General features: G+C 39.1%; 1 protein-coding gene across 6 annotated transcripts in view; it reads right to left on the bottom strand.

Moving 5' to 3' along the window:
* Window positions 1-6,012: 6,012 nt before the first annotated feature.
* The window catches only part of nrxn3a (neurexin 3a), a 154,359-nt gene continuing 143,187 nt past the window's right edge, over window positions 6,013-17,184 (bottom strand). For 4 of the 6 annotated variants that reach the window (XM_068717645.1, XM_068717648.1, XM_068717646.1 and 1 more), the window contains one exon: window positions 6,013-8,166. In XM_068717645.1, the coding sequence (XP_068573746.1) occupies window positions 7,862-8,166 (305 nt within the window). In that variant the 3' untranslated portion in view covers window positions 6,013-7,861. Of the gene's footprint in view, window positions 8,167-8,714; window positions 8,805-11,629; window positions 12,175-17,184 lie in introns of those variants that run through there. The other 2 variants (XR_011103564.1, XR_011103563.1) reach the window with 1 other exon arrangement.

Here is a 17,184-nt window from a genome sequence, read left to right on the forward strand (position 1 = left end):
AACATTAGCTACCCCCGCAGAGCGAAAGTGTTGAGCCTCATCTGGTGCAGTTTACACAGATAAGGTATGGATGGGCCCAGACAATTAACAGTGTTTGCCACGCGCTCTCTTTCACTGTTACGCTAAATTTGCTCACGGGCGAGATCACGTGGGCGAGGGGGGATTATGTAATGCTATAAATTCAGTATGAGGGTTCACAATTTTTACCCATGAATTTTGTAGAAAATGTATAGTTTGTGACTTCTATGTGCAGGGACAACGCCATCTCAGTGAAGACGATGGAAAGCAGATCTCCAGTACCATGGTACCTATCCCGCGGTCCAGTCTCCTGTAGTTGGTGAGTACTTCCAGGCCTCTCCAAACTGACGAGGGTTGGCTGGTCTTTGGCTGAAAACTTTTTTTCCAGCTTTCCAGTGTAGCTCCTCTTAGCTACTTTGATCTCCCTCGCCAGTGTGTGTCTGGCCTGGTCCCCACTTCTGTAAGCCTCCTCTTTAGCCCCACAAAGCTGCCTGAGTTTTTCAGTAAACCAGGGTTTATTGCTGTTGTATGTGCAGATAATATGTCTTCACAAAAACTGATGTACGATGTCACAGTGTCAGTGAGCTCATCCAGGTCTGTAGCAGCAGCCTCAGACCTCAGCCTCCTGCTCCATTTGCAGTCCGCCCACCTACTTCACCCCTACACTCCAACGATAGATGCATGGTGGTATTGCGGCAGCACTCTCAAACCAAGCCTCCCGCTGAGATGGAGAGGCCTATGTGCCATGGTTAGACTAATCCAACCGACATTAATTGTGCCAACTGATGAGCTTAAAAACAGGGGGAGATAAAACGGGAAAAGAGGTCATTCACTGAGGACCCCAGAGTATGGATCGACTCCATAGGAGTCCCCAGAGGCATGCCTGCTGAATTCAAAGCCCGGAATGATATAGCAGCAGGCTTTGAATCTATTTCCTACCTGGTAACGATCAACACAAATGTAGCTTGGTTAAATTATATCTATTTTAATATAATGCATTACGAGATAATGTGCATATAATACTTTGTTATACTATTCCTTGTTGTTAGACCTCCGAACCATCTGTGGGAAAAGAGCTCTATCCATTCAGCTGAATTATTATTATTCGTGTCTGTTCAATAAATATGATTTTAATATTTTAAGAGGTTTATTTCTCGGTTATTTCTCACAGGGAGGTTAAAAAGATTATTTTCTATAACACTCCTTACTCTCATTGTCTTCCGTCTCGATTGCCAAGTGATGTGATGGTTCACTTTTACACTGTGATCTGTTGGCTTTAGCTACTATCTTCATCTTTTTAACCCGATGCGCTGCTGAATCAGTTTGACATTCTAGATATACCCTTCAAACACAAATTCTAACCCTTCTGTCTGCATCTCTCTGAAATCGCTTTTTGTTTCCCCCCCCAAAAAATGGATATTATTATTTAGTAAGTGCAGTTGGTGACAGTGTGGGCTCTGGTAGCTCTGACAGCTTGATGGAGAAGCAACGGGGGGCGGAGCTTAGCAAAGGGTCAATTTAAGTTCAGCCACACTTATTGCCAAGTTAAGCATATATTCATGCGGTCATGCATCTAATTAGAAAATATGTTTAAATCAGTTTTAAAGTAATGTAAACTGGTTGAGTTAATCAATTACCATCAATTAATTTAACATCTAAATGAAAACACAGATTCATTAGTGATGACAAAAAAGAACTCGGAGGTGGTGACCTCAAGCTGCACTGGGTCTGTTTGCATCTGAATGCAGAGCAGTCTGGGATCCTGGCCCTGAGGTCTGAGGCTCTGGTGCTCTGCTCCAACACAGTGGATTTGAATGAGTTGCTGCCAAGTAAAGGATTTCCGTATCTTGAGCTTTTGTCCACAAGTGAGAGCAGGCTGTAGAGTGAACTCAGGGAGACCCGGTCAAACGTAGACAATAATGAGGATGTTTTACCAGACTGTCAAGGTGAAGAGAAAGCTCTTAAGGTGAAGCTGCAAGTTTACAAGAGAATTTTAATCCCAATCCTTTCCAATAGTCAAGGAAGTCGTAAAAATTAGATCACAGTTACAGGCAGCCAATGGTGGCAGGGCTCACTCTTAGCTATAGGACAAGAAGGTTGAATATCTGGAAGCAGCTTAGTATAGAGTTTATGTTGAAGGAAGTCCATTGCAAAGGATCATGATTTAGTCCCATATATATTGAAGTAGCCTAGAAGTTGTACCACCCTATGGACATAGTCAACAACTGACTGTCAAATCAAATAAAGAAAGTTTAACTGAATAATATCTCAACAATATTTCTTGTCAGATTTATATATAATAAATACATTTTATTTTCTAATTTCAAGTAAAACAAGGGTTGGATTAAAGTTAAGTTTGATCAAAGGAGTTGTGCTTTACCTCGTAATTGCGCTTCACATTGCTGCTTTTAATAATTGTCACATCTGAACATTTGAGATGCTTTTCGGTAAACACATATTTGATTGACTGAGAAGCATCACGTGAGATAATTTACAACGCAAGTAATTGATCGGCGTGTTTCCTGGACCGCTGAACGAGTGCCTTAAAGGCTAGAAAATCTGCACCGGTTAAAATAGAAGCGCTCAGTTGAAATTTAGTAATTCTCAATTATCGATTATAGGTCTAAGTTTTGGATACAGCGCTGTCTGGTTCCAGACCCGGACAGCGGTCTGCCTATTAGTGACCCCTGTTTTAGGCGATCAAAGGAAGGGTTACAGTTGTGATGTATACATCCCAGCTGAACGTACAAAGTGATAGCGTGACTGTGTTATGTTAATCATTGTCCTGTCCTTCCGTAAACCCTCTGCTCTAAACAATTTCTATTTAATAACTCGACAAAGAGAAGAATGATATTAAATCAGCTTATTGGTTTACCAGAACTTACAATAACAAAAATAAAATCACACTTTTAGGAGTCAATTAGCCTATACTAACCTGACAAGTATCTACAAAGGTAATACAAAAATGAAAAGAATCAGACTCAGAATCATAACCGTTTAATTGCCAAAGTATGTTGCACATACAAGGAATTTGACTAGGTGGATGGTGCACAACTATCAACGCAATGCAAATTAAGAAGATTGTATTGAAAATTGTCTTGGGGATGTAAGTGTCAGAGTTAGTGGGGGGTCCCAGGCTTTGTTGATGAGCCCAACTGAAGACGGGAAGAAACTGTTCATGTGGCGTGAGGTCTTGGTCCTGATGGACCGCAGCCTCCTGCCAGAGGGAAGGGACTCCAACAGTTTGTGTCCAGGGTGAGAGGGGTCAGGGCTACAATCCTTCTTGCTCGCTTCAGGGTCGAAGAGGGACGGCAGTTTGCAGCCAATCACCCTCTCAGCAGAGCGAATGATATGCTGCAGTCTAAACTTGTCCTTGGCAGTGGCTGCAGCATACCAGACGGTGATGGAGGAGCAGAGGATGGACTCAACAATGACAGTGTAGAAGTGCACCATCATTGTCTTTGGCAGGTTGAACTTCTTCAGCTGCCTCAGGAAGTGCATCCTCTGCTGAGCCTTCTTGGTGATGAGACCACTTGAGGTCTTGGGTCATGATGGAGCCCAGGAAGCGGAAGGACTCCACAGCGTCGACGGGGGAGTCACACTGGGTGATGGGTATGGCTAAAGGAGAGGCAGGTACCCTATAAACCTGTAAACCTGACTGAAGGTAAACTTATGACGCCTTTAAACCACAACGCTTATGATATCAGTCTTTAACCTGGCAGGAAATACATAATACGTTTAAGCTGATATGAACAGTCAACAGATATAACCTCTTTTAACTAACATTAATCAACAACCACAGCAATCTACGGCATTAACTACTGGGGGCACACAAAGGAAAACAAAACTCAAAGCCGACAATAAACAAATAAAACAAGGCCTGAATGTAGCTTCGGAGCGACGAGTGTGTGTGGTAACTTAAACCGGTACCAACAGAGTCCACCTTACCAGAGACTGGCCCTGACTGCCCTTAGTGAACTTTTTGCTGAAGAGGACAGGGCCATCACCCCGATACACATGGCACAAGTACCATCATGTTCACTGACACAGAGGGAAACATGTGTTGGACTTGTATAAGAGCCAACCTGTTGTGGTGACCTAAACCAAGTAGTCTGGTGTTGGGAAAGGAAATAGACTCCACCCATCTTGTTTAACTTAAGTACTTAGAACTTGTGTTCCAATCCTCCTCAACTCCATCGCAGCAAACCTTCCCAACAGCTAAGGAAGACCATCAGTGTGGAAACGTCCTGTCTCGTACCAGAAAAAGCATATAATCTTCCTCAAAAAGAAATGCTCACATACAAACCTGTTCCTTGATATTCGTTGACCTTAAACGTCTGGGTCTTGCACACAGATACACACAAACACACACACACACACACACACACACACACACACACACACACACACACACACAGACAAGAACATTCACTCAGTAGGTATTTTTAGGGTAGGATAGTTCATACATTTTTAACTAAATGCATTTGTAGTTCGATTTTTTTATGTTGCATTAAGTCAAAATTGATGTTTTGATTACATGGACTTTATTTTCTTTTGATGTCAACATAAGCAATTAGTTAATAAGTCTATTTACATAACAAACTGAATTTGACTGTTATAAAATAAAATGTTTCCACAATAAACAAATTTACATATAGTAGAGAAAAGAGCTGTAGTAATTTATAGAAACATAGTTGGTCCAGTAATGAGGCAATGAGGTTTTTATTTGCACATATCGTAAAAAGTATCGTTGTGGTATCAGTATTGAATTTAAGGTCTCGATATTGGAAGCAGTATTGAACATTTTCAAACAATACACAACCCCAGCTAAGAGCAATCAGTTTGCCGTGTTTCTCTCTATCGCTCTGGCAACTTCTCCAACCTCTTAAACAAGTACATTATGGGGATGTAATGTTTTTTCTTTATGGAACAATCTGGGGCAACACAAATAAAAACACTCTGAGCATAAGCAGATATTCTGTCTCACATTGGGTCGCCTTTCAAACAATCTATGAACATCTTAAGTGACATGGCCTACTGTTGTCATAACTGTAGTATTTCTACTGCTATGCACATTTTAACTCTGGGGATTTACCCAGAGTCCCTACAGACCTGCTATAGAGAGTTTTGAACGGTGGGGTTTGAGCTCCATTCACACAGTTGCGTATCCTTTGATGTCAGTGAGCTTTACGGAGAATCCCCACTGATGAAGCGGTGATGCTTATTAGGGTCGAGTCTAGATAGATACCCTGCAGCATGACAAATAAACAACATCAAAATTAGCTCTGCTGCCAATACAGTAGTTTGCATCAAATGGCACATTCATACTGGTGGCGGTGCAAATTTGCAACAGTTGTAGCACTTCTCAATGAAAATTTTGAATGGATTTGCGCAGGCAGAGTACCGACTGAATAGCCACTAGCACAGGACCTCAGCTCGCAAGAAATAACTGACCTCATCTTAGATCAGATCGTCTACCTACAAGAGTTTGAAAGTACATTTACTGTAGAGTTGCAGGCAAACTAAGGGTACAGTCATGGGGTCACCCGTCTCCTAGACTGAAGCTAACTTGTGGATGGAACATTTTGAAAAAAATTCCCAGATGATGGCCTCAACCCCCGATCTGATACCAGTATGTGGTACACATTCAGTAAACTGCACTACTCCAGTATGAACAACTTCATCCAACTAATCAATAACATCAAGCCGCATATCAACTTAACTGGTGAGCAAGAACCACACCCACACAGTGCTGATGCAGCAGATAGCTCAACTTTGATTGTTGCTTATTTAATCACTAATATTGAATGTCATACAGAAGGACTAAATATTCAAAACCAATTTTTCTGGGCCTTTAAAACAGTCTCACGTTCTCTTTTCTGTTAAGTCTAGATGATTTGGTTCTTTGGTAAAAACAAATGAGGGACAAATATTAAAGTGCTAGGGCATAGCCAAAAGGAGTTGCATTACTGGATTTATCCAAGGACTACAGTATAATTTCAGAGAAAAAACAATGTTTTATTTGTTATCAAACTGATGAAAAAAGGTTATGAAAAGTAACAATTATAACACAAAAATGTGAATTTCAGGCAAGTAATAGATTGCACCTTCACATCATTAAATGACAATGGCAGATAATGGAAACACAAATAAACAGTAAAATATTGTTAACTAATGATAAAAAGGTGACAAAACAATGATTTGAGGTGACCAGTCCCACTTCAGCCCCGACCCCCACCCCCCCACCTACACACACCACCACCATTTTAGCTCTTTTGAACCGTGAAAACCCATCCATTACAGCCTCTTTGTCTTCCTGTATTTGTCATAACTCGGACTTTATTCTCTTTCCAAAAGAAATATCACTAGTGTAACCCAGAACAAGAAAGCCATGATACAGAAGGAAGGGCACCTTTGTTGGACAACTGCAAGTAGTTCAATATTCATGCAACTTTAGAAACATCTCAGGTTAGAACTCTAGGCTAACAATACATTTTATTCTTTATGAAATATCAATATGATTCTCCACATTCCAGCTTTTTCTCCATTTAAATTAACAGTTAATAGATTCTTTCATAAAATACGTCGATAAATCATGTGTTCAGTCTGTACAATAGAAGTACTAAAAATTACAACTGTCATGATATATGTACAGTTTTCTACCTACAAAGTACAACAGCTAGCATGTAATAAAATATGTAAACAAATTTTATGTTTTTGACACAGTTTACTGTGACAGCAGATAGAATTCACACTTTCAACATTTGATTTATTTCTGTATACACATTTGTTAACAGTGTTTAGTACTGCATTTATCTTTCTCCTCACTCCTCCATAGAAAATGAGAACAGCAACGGACCAACATACAGTTTTGCAAAAAGATAAAACCACCACTGGCTGTGCATCAATAATAGATTTTTTAAGAGATCATTTTTTCCATGTTTAACATTTTTGAGGGTTTCAAAAAGAGGATAGGGTCTAAGTTCTGATTGGATAATGAAGAAATTGTTTGGCATCAACGAAGAGAACATGGTCCAAGTTGAACACTGTATACTGGACTTTTACTGTACTGGACTTTACTGTAGCATTAGGATGGCATGCATTTAACAATCAGTTGCTTTTTACCTAGAGAACCAGCCACTTCTTTCCACAAGGTGAGTCTGTCAAACAATGACAAGAATTGTGGTGAATCAGATGCCAGAGCGTTCGGATTTTAGGAGATCTGTCCATGGCAATTTGCTCACTTGGTATCATTCATACACAGAAATAGTCTTTTCTTGGTGTTCTTTTTGTCTTTTTTTCCCTTTTGCTTGAAGCAAAATAAGTCAGACACCACACTTGTATTATGTATAAACCATAAAAAATGTGTCATACTCTGATGCATCAAGAGTCCTTTTTTAACTTTTACAATGACAGTGTGCCTGACCCCCTCTTGTTAAGCACTACATGTTGCTTACATGCTGAAAATGTAAAGATTATGAGCCTTTTGTAATTAACAATCTTACAAAAACAATTTTTGTTTAATGCCAAGGATCACATAGCTCTAAAAGTCACTTAGGAGAATGATGTAGCTGTGAAATATTTCTATACTGATAACGTCTCGGACCAGATAGAAGAGTAAGGTCTCTAAAGTTGCTAGTTAGCCTTGTCGTTATGCTTACAATAGTAAGTGTGCTTTATATTACAGTACATATCATCATTTCAACTACTCAGCACAGTATAAGATTATTCAAGTTCCATGTTATACCATCATTTGTCATAGCTCCTCACAAGGAAACTGATAAGTAAATGTTCTGTTAGTGCTTTCTTTCTTCACTCTCTCATGCTCACAAAAGTCTCACAGTCACACATAGTACTCCTTATCCTTATTTTTCTGTTTCTTGTTGCTGCCTTTCAAGCTCTGCTGTTTGTCCTTCATGACAGCGCCATTGCTCTGCACAGCCGAGTTGGTTATGTAGTTCCTGCTCTCGTCCACCTGGTAGGAGCCTTCATCCCTGTTCCTGTACTTATACATGGCATACAGAAGGATGAGGATGCACAGGGCAGCGGCCGCCACTATTCCGATGACCATCCCGGTGGTGCTGCTAGATTCACGGACCACTTCCGAGGGCCCTGGAACTCGCCTGACGCCCGGCTCTGTGGGGAGTGCTGTGGGTATATTACGGAACATTGGGGAGGTTATTAATGGGCCCCTCAGCTTGGTGCTGTCTACCTCAAAGGATGTGGGCAATGGAAGCAACACTAGGTCGGGCTGGGGTTTTAGCTTGCGGTTATTCATTTTGCCGGCTGTTTGGCCGGAGCATTGTTGAGGGGTGCGGTGGAGGCAGAGGTGGCGGTGGTGCGGCTCTGGTCGGCGGTTAGTAGTATGGCGGTAGTGGTAGTCCTAACGCGTCTGGAGATTGGGATTGAAGGTTTGTTAGGTCTAAAAGTCTTGGGTGCGTGAGTATTGTAGCCACCTTCAAAGCCTGACGTGGATGAGGTCTTATCTGTTACCAAGGAGAAGGTCGTGTAAAAATCTTCATCATCAGTAGGGGGCAGGTTAGACTTGAACGCTTCCCCAGAGCCATACCCCGATATCACCAAGCCATCATCATCACAATCATCGCTGCCTCGGTTCGACAAGCAAGGTACCCCCGCCTCAGTGGCCTTGGACAGGGACTCTTTGGTGGTCTCAACAATGGTGAGGAGTGAGTGGTGTGTTGAGGGAGTGGGAATGAAGGGTGCACAAGGAGCTACAGAGGGGTGCACTAATGGATCCTGAAGTACTGGGATGACTAACTCAGCTCCTGGGGTTGGAGACAGACAGGCAGTCATGTTAGAGGCCAGCATGGGGATTTTATGAAATATACTAAAATAAACACAACCGGACAAAACAACAAAACAGGCAACAACTAAACCCAAATTAATGAAAATAAACTTAGCATATCAATTTAAGACTGCTAAATCAAGAAAAAAGAAATTAAAATTGGCATATATTATATATTGCAAAAGGCTTAAGAGGATGAGCCAGAACAATTGAGTTAAATATGCATTAAATTGAATATGCTTGCTAGAGTTAAGTTTAATTGTTTTTTACTAAATATCCTTTCACAAACTTTGAAGGGAAAGTATACAATCTTCAACTGTAAACTGATAAACTGCATTACTAAATACAAAAATAATTCTGAAAAAGTATTAAGCCGAATAGTTACAGTCAAAATACTATAGTTATTCTCATCCCTTTATTCCCCCATTTATTAAATAAGAAGTAAAACTAGACTTTCATGCAGTTTAATTAAGCCAGATCAAATAAAATGTATTATCCAAACTGCAGATTGCTATCATAATGGAAATGGAAAAGGCTCTTCAATCATCTTAAACCTATTGCTTTATTCACAGAAAATTGTAGTTATAGTTCTACAAACATTTCTCAGATGCAGAGCTGTTCTGGAGGTAAAGTTATCTCAATCTTAAAGTCACCTTTCAGTGAGAAACTTCAAATAACCAGTTTGTTTGTTGTAGCCACCTTGAACAGTGAAGATGGAACTGTTTGTAAAAACTGATTTAGAGAGAAATGAATTAGATGCAAATTACTGATTTCTTCATTCTCAAGATAACAGTCTGGTTAATCACGACTGATTAGATGCATTTTCCAGGCAATTTTTCATGATATTTATGACAAATAATTCTATAAAGTCAACCGCTGTATTGCCATGTGCGAACCATTTGTGGAAACAAAAAATCTGAAAGTTTGCATATCACAACCTAGAGTTCACTACCAAGAAATGACATTTTAGTTTTGTCAATTCGTTTGTACATGCAAACTTTTCTTGTAGCTAATTTGTATAAACTATCAACAGGTCAGGATCAAATGTGTGCAAATGACATGGAAGGTATTCCAGAGAGTGGAACGCTAACAGACTAGATAGCTACTTGGATTGTAGAAAGCTTTTGTCACAGATCAGGGAGACTGATCATGGAAGTGTCATTATGCTGACATTCAAATGTTTACGGCTTTATGAACTTTCTCTTTCTTCTCCATTGCCTTTCATTGGTTTGTTGATGGCTTATTTGCGTTTCATTCAACATGGACATTGATTTTGTTGTAAAAGCAGCTCTGCGACCAAGAAAAAGCTGTGTAACTATAACGGCTTTAAGTTCATACTTTATCAATGGCAGAGCAAAGTCACCTGAATGCTCACCCTTTGTGAAATACTGGCCTGAGTGAAAGATGTCATGACATGTACCTTCATCCTTCATACCTTCATTTTGCAGTTAGCTTCTTGTTCACCAGAAGAACAGGAGACCAGGTCCCCTAACAAATGCTCTTACTTTATACTACAATAATCAAAAAAATCTTCTTAAGCACTAGTAATCGTAAAATATAAAATCAGAACAATTATTTTCAACTGTATTATATAATGTCTGAGCAAGCTCACCAGATCACTTTCTGTTGAGTTTGCTAATTATAAGCCTTTTTAGGGATGTGTTTATTTCACCATAATCCATGAATCCTTGTTCCATTTGACAATCTTGATAAATAACCCTCTCTTCTTTTTTTCAACTGTATGAACAGTCTTGGTAGAAATGACTTACTACTGAAATTAAAACTGCTATACACAATACAACAATATCTGTTGATACTTCTGAACAACTAGCACCTGGCAAACAACATTATCATAACATGTATAGTACTTTTTTTGAACAGTTTGTCAATAATCGCCAGAGTTCAATTTGTCTTGGTGTGGACTGTAAATTGTATACCGCTGCTTGTTAAACAATGAAATCTCATTGTCCTTTCTGTCAAAAACAGAGGATGTAACATAGAGCTGGGCTTACTAAGTTACCCAACACTACAATTCAATAACAACAAAAAGGCTTTAAATTACCATATTTATTACACTGTAGTAATGCTGCTCTGTATGTTTCCCTATGTGCTGTATCAGTACCGCTTCAGTCATTGCAGATTCTTTATGAAGTGTTGAACGTCTTTTTTTTTTTCTTTTTCTATCTGCATTACCTTCAGTGCTAAACAGCACATTTATGAAGTAGATGTAGATGTTCTGGTGACATGGGCCCTCCTTACTTTGAAGAAGTGCAACAAAGTTAGATGTATTCATCATGGAAATATGATCTCAAGCAGGTATTATTGGAGTGAACATTCAAAGTATCCACTGCCATCAAGCATGTGCATACTGAATCTTTGATGCACATTGCATATTCTTAAAGCAAACTGTTGAGTAAACTCACCAACTATCACAAACACCAACATATGCATTCACAAGCACAACACTCTGTGGATCAAGGCCGTTTTATTCTATCATTTTAAACTGTTAAAGATGCATTCACTTCTCAATGTTCACAACTCGATTGGAGATGCAGTGTGTAACCTTTTTGAAACCCTCTTTTAACAGATGCTGTAGTAGGTAGGTGAAAGTAAATTTAGCATTTTATATTCATATATAATAGAAGTATTGAGCTTTTAAATAATTCAGTGATGTGTAATTGCTAAAATTGCTACATGTAGCACCAACCACGTTAATTAGCACTATTCACATTTTACAGACTGCATCTTGAAAAAACAATTCAAAGAGAGTGTAGTAAACATACATACTGTATATTGTCAACTTACATCAACAAATTGCCCACATGATTTAGGCATGAAGAAAAGAATTTACAAAGGAAAAGTTGTGTAAGAATGTTGGATAGCCACTTGGTACCGTTAAAGATCATTTTTATCCATTGTAGATTGTGTTCTATCTTAAACACGACGGTACAGGGAGGCAACAACACATACATCCACAACACATAACATAAAAAATAAACACCATAATTCTGTTTTTTATGTTTTGTTTTTTCCTGGTAAATAGTTTGTTTGTATTTTTTTTTTTACAAAAAAATGTGTATCTACATTTTTTTCATTGCAATAGACTTCAATAGTATCTAAAATCTATTCATGTTACAGTTTTTGCTTTAATTGTAATTTGATCTTTAATGTAGAATGGATGGATGACATTATACTTTAATATCTCTAAAGACAAGGGAGAAGGTGAAGAGGGGGTGGGACCTATGAACATACTACATAGGATATGAGGGTGATGAGGGTGACAGTGTAAGTCAGTTGCCATGTCCATGTAAAGGCAGTACGAAGCGGTCGGGCGGCATTAGAGCTTTTGGCTGTAAGGAAGGGATGGGGATATACAAACAATGAGCAATATACATGCCCATCTACAGAAAAGAACAGAAGAACTCTAACACTGACAAGTCTGACAAACCCTAAACTGCAACTTCTTAGCCATGCAATTAATTTGTTTTTTGTCTTACAGTCAAAATATTATTCAACAAAGATTAATTTGTTTTGTCAAAAATAGATTTTTAGAAAAATCAGACAAATGGAAGATATATGTGAGAAGAGGATCGGGAACTGCTCCACCTACTAATTTGTGGGCTTTTGTATATGTTTAAAAATGCATGAAGTTGAGTTGATCGAGCAACTGTTGTTGCTTTTAACTTTCCTCTTTTAATTTAATAATTGACAGGAAAGCATACTGTAGGAAATAAAAACACACAAGTTAGTCACTGAAGTAGTTCCAAATAAAAAAAAAAAAGTCTAATTATATCAAGAAATATTTCACACTGAGATTTAAATATTATCTGATTGACAATAAAACAAACCAAACATACATAATAAGCCAAAAACCATAATCAGAACCAAAATGGCAGTGATCAATTGGATAAATACAAAAAATATGACCAGTTAAAACTGTCAAATGAAAAATGTTAAGATGAAAGAACAAAGCCAAAATATTGCACACACTACAACCAGATGCACACAATATAAAACAGACACTGTTGAGAGAGGCACTCGACTGGAGGACGAGCTCCTCTCTCATGTGTTTCTTGATGACAAGTCTATCCGTAATGTTAGTCTTTAAACATGAACCGGCCGTGCATTCTGGGTGTACATCAGAGAGAGACGGTACTGGCTGAGAATGGGTTATTATTATTCTTTGGTTTTGTTTTAGTTGTACTGCAGGATGTTGATGCATGCTTGAAGTAAGTTGCATTTAGGGAAAGTAGAAAAGAAACAACACAGCAAACTGGGAGCAGGTAAGACTGACCAATGTTAGAAAAATAGGAGACGGACACTGTGTCCCAATCCCTTACTATTAATGAATAGTGAATCAAGGTTGTACTGACAAGAAACCATATGTGATACTCATGAAACAACATGTGTGCAGACAGACGTCATTCAAAGTGCAACTTTGTAAAGCTACAGCCAATTCTTCTCTATTTCTGTTGTGCGTTGCATTGCCATGTGCATCACCACACTCAACATCAAGTGAATTCTGTATGCAAACTGACATGTTTGAGTATACATCATTTTGCCACTTTTCCAGCGTGAACACACACCCTCCCCCACCCCCCACACCAAAAAAAAACAAAAAAAAAAACTGGTTACTAGAGTGTAGTATGCAATTGGGACACAGCTCAAGATTAACTAATAGCATTGGGGAAGAGGGACAAAATAAAACCACAGAACACATATTATCAATATTTTGTTATGTACTGTATATGAAATGCAATTTATTCGGGATTCAAGTATGATAAAGAGTCAAAAGAAAAAGCTTAAAGCTGATACCCATGACATTGTGCATGTTGTCGCCCAAGTTGAAGCTGCAGTTTGTGTGAAAACGTGTAGTCTGTCTTAACCTGCCAAAGCAAAGCTTGTTCCCACTAATGAAATGAGATACTGGTGGACTTAAGCCTTTGAGTTTGTTGCATGAACATACTAACATGTTGACCAGCTCGTCAATATTTCTCATTAGCAGTTTACACAGTAGGTCCATGGATGCTTTCACACTGGCATTTAAAGCTAGGGTAGGTGATGTTAAGGGCTGAAAGTAGATTGAAGTACTAGAATGCACACACACACACCGTTATGACAGCAGAGTTACAGACGTTGCATCTATTTGACCTGCTGTCATGTTGTTGGAATGAAACTGAACATCATGAAACTTCACGTCTTATTTCGTCATTTTACTTGGGAGATTTTTTGCAAGAAACGACCGCCTGCCAAAAAACCCCACAGCACTCGCTATCAGACAGTCAGCTGCAGCAGGAGTTGACGTTTGCCACCAGTTGGCCAACTAAACAGTTTTGAAAAGGCAGCATGACACAAATGAAAAGCTGCAGATGTGTGCTGGAGATAAACACACGGGAACTCATTTGTGCAATTATTGCGAAACTACATGAATGCAGCCCAAATGACCCCTATCTAACAATGTTCATGATTGTGAAACATACTGTAATGCGTGTACAAACAAGCTGAGAATATCACCTGATTTGTGGATTTAACTATCTGTATGTTGGCCTAACGTTAGCAGATGTGTTTTGTTGTTGAAATGCGACGGTGACGGCTTGTTGTTCGTGGGTTTTGGCAGGTAGCTGCTGTCCCCTCTTCCAGGTATTGCGTACCAGCACTGAATCTTTTAATGGTAAGGAGTACTGGACCGTACCGGCCGACGGTCACCCCTGGTAACGTCTTTTAGAAAGTGTAGTTCTATTTGTTGGAACACTCTTCATATCCTGACAGCATCAATAAATCAAAAGCTCCAAAAAGTGAAAATGAAAGATTCCACCAGCTGCTAGCTTAACAGCTGTGAGTACTAACAGCAGCCATGTTGGTTGGCTACCTTCATAATGATAATGTTGGGGGCGCGGCATTGAAGGAAGACTTTAGTGTTGGTTACTTGACGACTTTCTCGGGATTCATAGCGCTACTGCTGCTAGCTACCGTCATAGGAGGAGAGTTGTCAACACTGGGTTTTTACGTTGGATTATTTTTAATATCTTACATAATATCTTGCTGGTTTCTCCAATGTTACTGACCCAAGCTTTGAGTTCAAATCATAAGGGGTTTGAAATATAGTTTTTGTTGTGTTGTTGCTAATGCTCACTAAGTAGAACTTGACTCTGCACATTACTTTTACCCAGGCAGGTAGTGAAAAAGAGGTATTTGATTTACATGTATTGGACGGTGGGGTAAATTGAGCACGCATTGCTCTGACCATACGCCAAAACAGGGGCCGACGTTTCCTCACATTTGTGTGTTTAGGAACACGTGAATATATATCAGAACAACAGTTATCCAGTGTGAAAGCATCAGTGGTCAGACTCAGATTAAGACTCAAACAATCAAACCTCGTGTGAAAACAGTGCCACTGTTTGCATGATTTACAGTGACTCCATCACTTCGAAGGATGTATAAATGCTTGACCAAAAAATATTACGGATACCAGCTTTAACCCCATAGTGTCTTTTGACTTATGATTCAATACTTTGCCTGATGCAACCCACATGGTTTTTCCATGTCGGTAAAAATAGAATCGGAGAGGAATTCCATAAGATGGCATATGTCTGACTAGTCTATGCTCAAAGGGAAATAAATGGAGACCAGACGGTCTGTTCACCAACTGTTTTTAAAACACTGGTCAGTGAACACAAAGCATACGTGGAGTATAAACATTTGGGTAAAACTGCTTTAATGGGAACTTTTCATACTTTAGATTTAATGTTTGATTTATTCAAATGGCAGGAATTGAATATAATATTCATAACTGTGTTTTTATTAATATAATGACCTGAAACTAAGAATCATTGTGTTTTTGTTAGCTTAGACAAAGCCATTTCTATCTACATAGGGAAAGTTAATACTTCATATCAATATATATTTTCAACAAGTATGAGAAACCTATTTGACTCTGCTCTGTCCTCAGTCTCTCATCCACCACCACTATGTTTACACTAACAGAACGCTAGCTAACTAATAGCACATTGTTACAAACAATCTAAAGCAAAAGCTGTCTGTCTGTAGTTTAACTGTTGTGAGACAAATCAGCCAGGAGGACAGAGGACAGAGGACAGAGGACAGGAGGACAAGAGGACAGAGGAAAGGAGGGCAGGAGAACAGAGAAAAGAAGGACAGATGACAGGCCAGAGGACAGGAGGACAGACGACAGAGGACAGGAGGAAAGAGGATAGAGGACAGGACAAGAGGACAAGAGGAAGGACCGATACTGACTGATGTCGGTGTTCTTCATTCTTTATAAACTTCACTCAGAAATGTGATTTCATTTATTGACATTTTAGATTTTTGTTTCCAGTGAGATATTAATAACTTCATATAGTGACTTTGCTGTTGTAAACATTACTGTTGCTGCTCTAGAAACTATATTTTCTTATATCTTAATCGTAAATAAATTGTATTCCTGTTCTGAATTGACTTGTTTTTGAAATTCTATTTATGTTTTTAAAATCAATTATTTAGCCATGAAGAAGAAGAGAGTAGTAGTAATAAAATCCTGAAGTTATCTATCCCTACCTGAAGGCCACCGTAGTTCTCACGCTTTGAAAGGGAGGGGGGAGCAGAGGGGTGTTCAGTTGGCTGCAACTACATCTCTCTCTCTCTCTCTCTCTCTCTCTCTCTCTCTCTCTCTCTCTCTCCCTCTCTCTCTCTCTGAACAGATGCTGTGATCATGTGTTTTACTGTATAATGGGGCTATGGAGCAGCTGTTTGGAGGAAATGTGTTCAACATGCTGGGCCGTGCAACTTGGCATCATTTGTTTGCTTTGATTATAATGGATCTTATACATATCAGGCCACAACATAATCTCATCTAATTCATATTCATTTTTAGGCCGTATCTTATAATTATACAACAAATGTTGACTATATTATAGCGCTCAACCCCTTAAACTGCCACAGAGACGATACCTGTTCACGGTTCACTCTGGCTCTGGCTCTGGCTCTGGTTCTTTCTGTGGCACCAGGCGTGAGACTCCTACAGCCTATACAATGTTGTGTATTGTCCCCATTCTTGTCACTATTAGATTAAGTGGAAAAAGAAGGACTCTGTTTCACACCAGACCAGATGCATTTCACACTTCTGAGGAGTTTTCCTAGTTTTTGCCTGGTAGTCAGTGTGGTCAGAGATCTTTAAGAATTGTGGATGTGCTTTTAAGAATAAGCTGGTTTAGTGAGGACATAATCTAAACCAGCTATAGTTCTGACTTGTGAGAAGCACATTTTGATCAAGAGAGGTCTAAGAGCTTGGCCAGACACTATCCCACCTTTCATTTGCCACTGTATTTAAAAAAAAGTATTGCATTATTAGATATGGTTGT

The sequence above is a fragment of the Cebidichthys violaceus genome, unplaced genomic scaffold (assembly GCF_023349555.1).
Source record: "Cebidichthys violaceus isolate CVI_PGR_0920_01 unplaced genomic scaffold, fCebVio1.0.p SCAF_22, whole genome shotgun sequence".
In the NCBI taxonomy this organism is placed as follows: Eukaryota; Metazoa; Chordata; class Actinopteri; order Perciformes; family Stichaeidae; genus Cebidichthys; species Cebidichthys violaceus.